This window comes from Sminthopsis crassicaudata, chromosome 4, assembly GCF_048593235.1.
Source record: "Sminthopsis crassicaudata isolate SCR6 chromosome 4, ASM4859323v1, whole genome shotgun sequence".
NCBI classification, from domain to species: domain Eukaryota; kingdom Metazoa; phylum Chordata; class Mammalia; order Dasyuromorphia; family Dasyuridae; genus Sminthopsis; species Sminthopsis crassicaudata.
Window position 1 is genome coordinate 274,472,491 of NC_133620.1, and position 10,440 is coordinate 274,482,930.

Below are 10,440 nucleotides of genomic sequence, written 5' to 3' on the forward strand. Positions count from 1 at the left end.
GAGCCTCCCCACCTCCTAAGAGATTCCCGTCCTCAAACTTCCAAACCACCGGCTGGAGAGGGGGGAGAGCGGTGAGGGGAAAGCTTCGGAGATGGTTGCCGCTTCCCGCCTGAGGAGAGGAGGCCCTTACCTGTAAGCGTCTCATAGGCTTTTAAGGAACCGGTAAAGAGCCTGGGAGGTCTGGGACTGTCGGAGCTTTGGATCGCCTCCATTTCCACACATCCCCATCTAGTGAGGGAATAAGAAGGCGGGGCAGGGTTGTGGAGCGGATAGAGTTTAGTGCAGACGTCCCGGCCCGGGATGAGCAATCACTTCTGACACCCCTTCCATGGGATACATCGCTGCTGCTTGGACGGGGGACCCGGGGGAAGTGCTGTGCGCGCGCTCTGAGGAGGGTGCCGCGGCGGGGACGGGGACGGAGCCGGGACTCCCAAGCCTCGGTCCCGTTTTATTCGGGCTGAGAACCCACTGGGGAGGCCGAGAGAAGGAAGTCGTTCCTGGAGAAGGGAATACATTTGTCTCCGGGGAAGCCCAGAACCCTTCCACCGGTCTGACTGGTTGGCCGAGGTTTGTTTTCAAAGAATGGGGAGAGATTATTGAATCACCTCCGCCCTTGACATTCGCGTTGATGTCTTATTCTATCACCGCTCGTTCAGCAAGTTTGTGTGTGTGTGTGTGTGTGTGTGTGTGTGTGTGTGTGTGTGTGTGTGTGTGGTGTATGTGTGTGTGTGTTTTTTTATTGAATTCCAGGGGCCCCGCGCCAGGGCTGGGGATGCAGGGACAGAGACGCGACCCGCACGGAGTCTGCGCGCGCTCCTCGGTGGCTCCGGGGGCAGGGACCCTGTCCATGCACACTGGTCTCCTACAAAGCACAGAGCAGTTGCTCGATAAATATTTATTGTTCTTTACGGGTTGCTTGGGACAGGGTGTTCCGGGAGTCTGGGTGTTCCCGGGATGTTTCTGGGCGCCCCGCCATTCTTCTGCAGGGTGTTTCTGGGCGCCGAGGGTCCCGAGGGCGGAGCCGAGATGGGGCGGGGCGTTCCGGCTGGAGGGCGTGGCTGTCGGCGGAACTTGTTTGGGGCGGAGAATCCAGGCCGCGTTCTCTGGTCCCAGGCGCCGCCAATGAGTCGCTTCGGGGCGGAGCCGGGGCCGGAGCCGGCCGTCTGAGAAGCAGGAAAGGGAAAACGAAGGTGTCCCCGGGTTCCGAGCGGCCGCCGACGCCATCCTGGTCTCCTTCTACCTCCGCGCATCCAGGCGGAGCTCCTCGGCCTTGGGCCCGGGCCCGCCGATCTCCCCGGAGCCCCCTGGCGGGGCAGCTGCAGGCATCGCTGCAAGCCGTGGAGCTCGCAGTCAGGGAGGGAGGCCCCGGAAAGCGCCCAGGCCCTGCCCCGGGCCAGCCCAGCCGTTCCAGCCGGCCCGAGGGAAGCCTCTGACTTGGGGGGGGGGGGCAGCCGACAGCAGAAGCGCGAGCCATGTCGGAGCCGGGGAAGGGGCCGGACGAGCCCGACGAGGGCCAGTGCGACTCGGGCATCGAGTCCTGGCGCTCCCTGCGCTCCCTGCCCGAGCCGTCCCTGACCCCAGGGCCCCCCGACGGCGGCCCCCAGGCCCGAACCGGGAGTCGCCCTCCCTCAGGGACCCAGGAGGACCCGAAAGAGGAATACGGGGAGCGGATGGACTCCGCCTACGGCTCGTCCTCGATCACCGAGCCTCTGCCCCCGCTGGGGGGCCCCGAGGCCGTCGAGGGCGGGGAAAGCCGCGCTCCCGAGGCCCGAGTGGGAACGCTCGGCCCGCAGCAGCTGGAGGCGCTCACCTACATCTCTGAGGATGGAGACACGTAAGTCCTGATGGCCGGTCCCTTCCGCCCCTGCCCACCGGGGCCTGTGAGCGAGGTCGTCCCCGACTGGGCAGCCGGTGTCCCTTCAAAAGCAGAGCCATTCTGGGGGGGGGGGGGGGCGCGCTGTCCCCGGGGCCCATCAGGGACGCCGCCCCCACTCTCCCGCCGTGTCCCTCCGAACTCTCGGAAGCTCACGTGGTCCCTCCACGGCGTGTGTTTGGAGGGGCAGATCGGGCCGGGCTGAGCAAGCCCGCGTCTCTCCTAAAAGCCGAGAACTTGTCTCTGACAGCCTCCCGAGCCGCCACCGAACCTTAGGAGACACCGTGGCACTACGGCTACGAATTGGGGAGGGGGGGAGGAGGCCCTGTGTGTTCTATGTCTCCTCCAATCTCTAGACTCCCCGTCCCAGGAAGTAAAGCTTCCCCGGATTTGAATGAGGGGTCTGGGAGGGAGGATTAGAGAAGTGGGAGTTTCCAAGTATGGGGCGACTGGGCCCAGGGAGATTGAGAGGGGAAAGAGGAGGGCAAAGGTCAGAGTGCAGGGGTGTGTGGAAGGGGGAAGGGGACACAGCTCCGCCGCTTCAGATAGAGCAGGGCAAGGTCTAGGCAAGGTTGAGAAAGGGGAAGTCGGGGATGAGGTCAGTGTTCCGTGCTCCCCTCCCACCCCCAAACCTTCCATCAGCACCAGGTGCTGCATGGGAGTACAAACCTGTCTGTGTGAGGGTCCGTGGGAATGGGGAGGAGGGAGAACTGGTGGGGAAGGTACCCAGAGGGGCCGGAGTGACTGTCCCTCTGTGTTTCTTAGAGAGTGGGGAGTTTCAGGCCTGGCGCTCCTTCTGTCTGAATCCCCGGAGGAGTGGGCTAGCTGGGTATGGGGCTCAGTGTACTTGTCTGGGGTAAGGGTGAGACTCGCTGCTCCACCCCCTCCAACTTCCAGGTTCTGCACACCTTCCAGGAGTATCTACTAAATGCAGAGTACCCCACTGACTTCTGAGGTCACCACAGACAAATAACCCGGGTCCTGCCCTCGGGCACCGGATAAGGGGAATGGGCAGCAAATCTCACACAAATGCTTTGTCAGTTAGGGAGCCGGTGAGAAGATCTGTGCAAAGCAGAATTCTGGAGAAAGCGGAGCAGTGGGAGATCCCCCACGTTGCTGAAAACTGCTGGTCTTGTCCAGAGCGGACCCACCTCTGCTGTCCCCTCCATACCTGCCATTTTGACAGCCTCAGTCATTGCACTGGACAACTGTCTATTTCACTGTTTCAGAGTGTGGATAATATTCGGGAAGTTGGAGAGAGGGGCTAAACCTAAAGTAATATATAGAATTGAAAGTTAGATATACTGGAATGAGGGTCTGGGAACAACGTCTGGGGTTCTCAGAAGAATTGAGAAAGAAGAGAGTAGCGTGCTAAGTGTGGAGAATTCTGGTTTGTTCCCTAGAGGGGTTCCCCTGATGGAATTGTCGCACTGAGGGAGGGGGTGGGGTACTTCCCCTCAGAAGTGTCTAGGCTAGGGGAGGTGTGAGAAGTGGGAAAAGAGGAAGTTGGAGGAAGGGAGATGAGGGAAGGAGGGAGGTGGCTTCTGGAATGTGACCCGGAGAGTACAGCCCAGAGCCGAAAGGGGATTTCCAGAGCCTGCTCCTCCTCCCAGGACTGTCCCAGCCCTCCCTCCCTGCTGTCAGTCCTGACCCCAGGCTTGGCTCTCTGCAGACCCATCTACCTTGATCACCCGCCCCAGCTGTTCTGGTCCAAGCCATCCCCACCCCCTTCCTTCCACTTCTCCTTTCCCAGCTGTTGAGGGGGAAACCCCAGACCCTGGGACTTTCCCTCTGTCTATCTCCCTTCCTTATCCTCTGCTAGAGTAGGAAGGTGGGCTAAGCCAATTCTTACACCACCAGTGTTCCCTCAAAGGGACCCGCTGCCTTCTGCTTCTGGGGTCTGCTAACGTTAGGTGTCTAACCTCAGAGCTGGGAGGAGCAATCATGGGCCAACAGGGCCAGGCGCACCAGGGCACCCTGGACACCTAGAGTCTGGATTAGGCGCTGGCAGACTTGCTGCTCTGGCTGTGGGTGCAGGTGCTCTGTAATTAGTGAACAGGGAGTTCTTTCCGGGAACCCCTTGTCTCTGGGGATGATATATGTGGGCCTCTGAGGAAGGTCGGGTAAGCTGAGACTTCTTTTTTTCATTTCTTCTACTTTCTGGGGTGGAGTAGGAACCTCAGGGAAGGATTGGGTCCTGGAAACTCCCTATCCCCTTTTCACTTTGGTTAGGAGTAACTCACAGGGGCAACTTTGGGAGTGGGGACAAAGGGGTCAGGGTAGAGCAAGAGAGGAGTCAAATCAGTCTTCACCCGGTACATCCCTCCAGAATCCCTTAAGGAAGGGGAAATCCATTATCTCCTGTCTATTTCCTCTGTCAGACTTTCACTTCCTACCCCTACCTGTTTATAGTAGTTCCAGGATTACCCCCTCCTCACAGCCCAGTCTCCTCCCATCCTTCCCATTCTGGGCATTCTGACATTCCACCTGCCTTCCCCCCTCAGGCTGCTACACCTGGCTGTGATCCATGAGGCTCCTACTGTGCTGCTGTGCTGCCTAGCTCTGCTGCCCCAGGAAGTCCTGGACATACAGAATGACCTTTTTCAGGTGGGTAGAGGAAGCAGGAGCAATGTGCCAGGGGCCTCCCGTCCCCATCCCAGGTTACAGGTGACCCCCTCACCTGAGGGGCTTCATTGGTTCTTGTAGGAAAGTCTGGGACCGTGGCTCGCTTATTCATTGAGTGAGCATTTATTAAACCTTGAATATGGGCTGGCAGATCAGCCTTTGCCCTCAAGATTATATTCTATTAGGAAGAAACAACATAAACTCAGGGAGGATGGGGCCCGGCCTGCAAGGACGGAGAGGTGCCCTCAGCCAAGGCAGTAAGGCGTCTCCCACAGTTCTTAGAGAGATGCCTTGTCTTCATCACATAGTCTGCATGCTTGGAGCACTGTTCCCATAATAACTGACACGGATACCCAGGGTCATATAATTAGTGATCTCTGAGACAGTGTTTAACCTAGGACTTCCTGGCTACTGGGCCAGTTTTTCATTCATGAGTCTATTGCTATCTCTTCTACCACTTGAAAGTAGATATAAAATACATAACAAATTGGTATCTTTGAGGAGGTCCCTAGTGCCTGGGGGTGGGGAGGGGATGGGTGATAGTAGAAATCAGCATAGCTTCTTGTAGAAGGTAGCATTTAAACTGAACTTTGAAGGAAGCTAGGGATCTCCTGAGGATTTTATGATTTATTTTATGAACAAGCTAGATGGCTCAATGTATATAGCGTCCTGGGCCTGGAATCAGAAAGATCTGAAGTTAAAATTCCACCTCAGATAATTATTAGCTGTGTGATCCTTTCTTTGTTTTAATCCACTGGAGAAGGAAACGGAAAAGCACTTCATCTTTGCTGAGAAAACCCCTGGATAGTATGGCCCACAGGGTCAGGGAGAGCTGGACATGATTGAACAAGAACAAGAGATTTTATGAGAAGGAGAGGCATATAGGAAGGTGTATATCCCAAGTTTAGGTGACAGCAAGTAGAGAATCTGATTATACAATAAACCTGGAAAAATAGACCAGCTAAATTCAAAATTTAAAAAAAAAAGGGGGGGGGGGGAGGAAAAAAGCCTAGAGCCCAATTGTGAAGGGAATTAAAGTTTGTGTTTTATCCTATAGCAGAGGGAGGAAGGGAACCCCTATAGCTTCTTGAGCAGAGGAGTGGCCTGGCATATAATTCAGATTATCAAGGTAGCTATCTTGGGGAAAGATTGCTATTGCCTCAGTTTCCTCATCTACAAAATGAGTATAATAACAGTACCTGCCTCCCAGGGCTGATCTGAGAATCAGAGGAGATATTTGTATGGAAACTAGATTACTATTGTTGCTTCTGCATCCTAATACTTAGGACAGTCTGTCCTACCTTCAAGACCATAATCCTAGTCAACCAGAGAGAGGGAAAGTCCAACTCTTCTTTTTACTCCCTTTTCTCCCTCCCCTTCCCCCAGGAAAGGAATAATAAGCTCCTTTGAGATTGGTCTCCCATGGAGCTTGGTTTCCTGATGGTTGGAGGTTGAAATGGGGCCTCTCAGTAGGGCTGCCTTTACAATCCAGACTCACACCCTCACCAGCTTCTTCTGAACTTTCGCTTCATTAGCCTGTATATAAAGTCAAGATAATTACACCAAGTTTACCTCAGGAGGCTCTGGATACAGTTGGAAAAAGAACTTGAACTCTAATCCCTCTAACATCTTCCTATCTAGGCCTAGTCTGTTTGCACTTGTGTGTGTCCATATTACACGAAGTATAGTTCCCCTTTCCTCGGTAATAATTTATTTTCTATTTAATAGTACTTTATTTTTCCCAATTACATATATAGTTTTCAACATTAATTTATCAGATTTTTATTTCCATTTTTTAAATTTCCATTTGTTTTTTCTCTCTGTCCTTCCCCTCCAAATTAACATTTATATGGTACAATCAATCTAGGTGCCATTATTCCCATTTTGTAGATGAGGTAACTGAGGCAAACAGACTGCCAAGATCACATAGCTAGTTAAGTGTCTGAGGTGGAATTTGAATTCAGGTCTTCCTGACTCCAGGCCCAGGGCTCCATCCATTGTGCCACTTAGCTACTCTAAACCACTGAAGTGGTTTATTATTCTTTTTCCAGTGGATTAGGCAAACAGGTTAATGACTTGTTCAGGGTCTCACAGTTAGTATCTAAGACTGGATTTGAATTCAAGTCTTTCTGACTCTAGTCTCCCGCTCTATTTATTGTACATCTGTCTTCCCTCTCTGTGCTCTAGATCTCAGCTTTTCAAACTGGGTGCCAACCCCTTATGTGTACTTATAATTAAATTGATTGTGATTTATTTCTCACAAATGTTTGATTTGTGTACCTATTTCATATGCCTATTCATATAAATTTTGGGGCGAAAAGGGGTTACAAATAGAAAATATTTAAGAAGTCCTGTCACTATCACTATCACTACATTCACTATCTTTATGATCCTGGAAGAGCCACTTAACTCCTATTGCCTCCAAAAATAAACAAAAAGATAAGTTGTAAAGAAAGTATGAACTTGCATTGATCGAGCAAGTTTCCTCACCCACAAATTCACTCTGCTATTGTATTGAAATCTCAGGTTTGGTCCCTCACTGTCATATGGGTTGTTGTGAAAAATTCTTTGTAAATAATAAAACATGTGATCCATGGTAAGCCAAAGGGATACATGTTTGTCCCTACTCCTGCCCCACTCTCCAGGGGAAATCAATAAGTAAGGTTTTGGTGAAATTTCTGTGGAAAAGAAAGTCGGCCCATTCCGTCAGGATGCTCTATATAGACTTGTTCTGATAACTTGACCACTGAGAATGAATAAAGGGAAATTGTAGGGGATCTAAGAGCTGTCTAGAGGAAAGGGAATAGAGATAACATAAGATCCCCCACCACCACCACCACCACTCTTTCCCCAATCTCCTGCCTACAGACAGCCCTGCACTTGGCAGTGTACCTGGACCAGCCCCTCACAGTCCAGGCCCTAGTGCAGAAAGGAGCAAGCCGGACCCTGCAGGACAGGCATGGGGACACAGCTCTGCACCTGGCCTGTCAGCACCAGCACTTGGACTGCGCTCGCTACCTCTTGGAGGTCACATCCGAACGAGGTCGGAGCCAGCACCATCATCCGGAGCTTCGGCTGCAAAACTGGCAAGGTGGGCTGCTGCATCTGCTGAAGGGGATACATTCTGAGTGGGGGCGGGGTGGTCACTCACTTGTGGAAGAAAGCAAATAGAGATACAACAAAAGGCTCTTGGGACTAAACCTCAAGAAGGATACTCAGGTTCCACAGGCACTTATGTCACCCTGGACAAGGTGTTTTAAACTCCCTCAGCTTTGGTTTTCTCATCTATAAAATGGGGATAATATACCTACTTCATACCCCTTGTAAGGTTCAAATAACATGCATAAAGTGCTTTGCAAAACAAGAATTGTTGTTCCTTACGGGAGTTCCTCACATGATTGAAGTGATGATTTGACTCCTTCTTTTCCTTCCACCCAGGCTTGGCCTGCCTGCACCTCGCTACTTTGCAGAGAAACCGGCAACTAATGGAATTGCTTCTCCAGAATGGAGCTGACATTGACATCCAGGTGAGGTAGCCGGACCCATCTCCTTCCCCAGTAAATTTTACCTTCTCATTTGAGTGCCCGTTATTGGTTTGGGCAGTGTTGTGTTGTGGGTTGTGTGGGTCCCGACCTCAAAAAGGAGAGGACATCACAGGGGGATACCATGACATGCAAGTGAATGGATGTAAGTGAGGGAGGGCTGTGCAAGGTCCCTGGCCTCACTTTCTCCTCCAGAGCCATCTGGGTCCAGTGATCAGATAAGAGGTGACTCGGGTCCCTGACACAGTGTTGGTACTCTGTCCAAGTTTCACAGACATACAACAGTGAGGTCTGTAGACCTTCAGTTTGGAAGTTGGTCTAACATTTCTCACACTTTCCTTCGGAGCCTCCCCAACACTGCGCTAGCTCTGGAAATGTGTATGTCACATTAATTATCACCGTGGACAGCCTTGTAAAGGATGCTGCCAAGAACTTATCTATGGCATGTAAAACTTCATCCTTGGCTCGACTGATGGTTTCAATGTGGATGGCTGCTGCTGCAGACTTGTGTTTTCTTGCTGTTCATTGTTAGCAACAAGGAGCATGAGCAGCAGAGAATGGATCCACACTTTGGTGCATCTCAGCTTCAGAAGCTGCATTGAGTGCCTTTCTCCTTTAATTTTTTTCTCAATACTTTGCACTTAGTAAGTGCTTTAGAAAAGCTAGTTGATCAATTGATTGATCTGTGACATCTGGAATTCCCCACAGGAAGGCACCAGTGGCAAGACTGCCCTTCACCTGGCCGTGGAGACACAAGACAGGGCATTGGTGCGTTTCCTGCTTCGGGCAGGGGCTCAGGTAGATGCCAGAATGCACAATGGCTGTACACCCCTCCACTTGGCCGCTGGGCGCCACCTGTCGGGCATTGCTGCCACACTGTGCCAAGCAGGTGCTGATTCCTTGCTTCGGAATGTCGAAGATGAGACCCCACAGGACCTTGCTGAAGATGTAAGTCCCACTATCCCACTCTGTATCCCCAGGACACTAAACTAGGAGTAAGAAGACATGGGTTCTATGCTCTACTCTGGCCTCCTGAATGAATTTCACTTTTCTCCCTCATAAAATGAAAGGATCATATCAGCTGATCCCCAAAGTCCTTTCTAGCTCTGACCTTCTACATCTGCTTTGTAAATCTTAATGCATGGGGCTGGCCCATGGGGTGAGATGATTTCTGGTCAATTTTTTTATTTCCCTCAAAAAATCCTTGAGAAGTGGAATTGAAGAGTAGCTTTTGGACTTCTGGTCATTCCAACAGAATCTGGGGATTCCATCTTCTTCCTCCCAGCCCATACTCTTGACCCATTTGTGCTTTCTCCAGCCCTTAACCTTCCCCTCTCTCTCTTTTCTCCCTGCAGCCTCTCACTCTCCTACCCTTTGATGACCTGAAGATTTCTGGGAAGCCACTGCTATGTACTGACTGAAGCCAAGTCTGAGTCTTTATGGCCTCCTTCCTCAACTCAAGCTCCGTAACTGGGCCACTGCCTGTATTTGAGCTCACAAGGGTGAATAGCAGCTGCTCTGGCCTCTGTCTTCCTAGTCCACCACAGGAGGATTGGCGTGGGTTCAAGAGCCTCTGAAACATGGGATTTACTACTACAGGCTAAGCAGAGTCTCTGAGCTGAGAGGGACTCAGGATCTCGAGGAGCAGATAAAGAAACTACACCACAGAAGCAATTTGTTTGGGAGAAAATAAACTTTCTTAGACTCCTCATCACGGGAAGGAGTGGCAAAATGATTGCAATAGCAGGAGGCTTCTCCCCTTTACCAATATGGAACCAGAGACTTTTAACCCATGCTGGTTTACCCAGGAGCTTTAACTCTGTTACTGGGAACACTTCCAGAGCAAGCCTGAAGCAGGTGGCTGAGGAAAGAAAATGAAGCATCAGCAGGAGTTTGTCCTGTAGGAAAACCTCATCTTGTTGTTGAGGACAGTAAGAAATTGTTGTTTCACAGACTTCTGAGAGAAATCCTGGACTGTGTTTTGAGAATGGGGAATGACATGACACTAAAAAATGCAGAGTGTTTGACTGTTTGTCCTTCATCTCCTCTCAGTTTATACAAATATCTTCTCAGCAAATCCGATAATAGGTCAGAAGGCTGAGGGAGTAATCCTAGATAGAAAGGGAAGGAAAGACAAAAAGGGAGAGATAAAAAAGGGAAAGGGAGGCAAAAAGGGATGGAGAGAGCCTTCAAGCGTAATGAAAAGAGATATGGATTTGGGGTCAGGGGCTCTGGGGTCCAATTCAAGTCCTGCCACAGTAAGTCTTAATCTTTCTGGATCTGTTTCTTCATCTGTCCAACTGAACTAGATGACATCTAAGATCCTTTCCAGCTCTAAAATCTCCTTTGACTGAGAATCCTACGTCCAGCCCTCCTTACTCTTCTCCCAGACCCTTCCCT

The 10,440-nt window shown here is 51.3% G+C and overlaps 1 protein-coding gene across 3 annotated transcripts; it reads left to right on the forward strand.

The window, feature by feature from the left end:
• The first annotated feature begins 286 nt into the window (after positions 1-286).
• NFKBIE (NFKB inhibitor epsilon) lies at positions 287-10,072 on the forward strand. 3 transcript variants are annotated; one of them, XM_074310787.1, is made up of 6 exons: positions 287-567; positions 4,378-4,480; positions 7,367-7,589; positions 7,937-8,025; positions 8,749-8,988; positions 9,396-10,072. In XM_074310787.1, the coding sequence occupies exons 1-6, from the start codon at positions 329-331 to the stop codon at positions 9,459-9,461; spliced, it is 960 nt and encodes a 319-aa protein (XP_074166888.1). In that variant the 5' UTR covers positions 287-328; the 3' UTR covers positions 9,462-10,072. The 3 variants fall into 3 exon arrangements, with proteins under 3 accessions (XP_074166888.1, XP_074166887.1, XP_074166886.1); XM_074310786.1 differs by lacking the exon at positions 287-567 and adding an exon at positions 1,097-1,834; XM_074310785.1 differs by lacking the exon at positions 287-567 and adding an exon at positions 1,099-1,834 and having other exon boundaries at positions 8,749-9,010; positions 9,359-10,072.
• Positions 10,073-10,440: the final 368 nt, after the last annotated feature.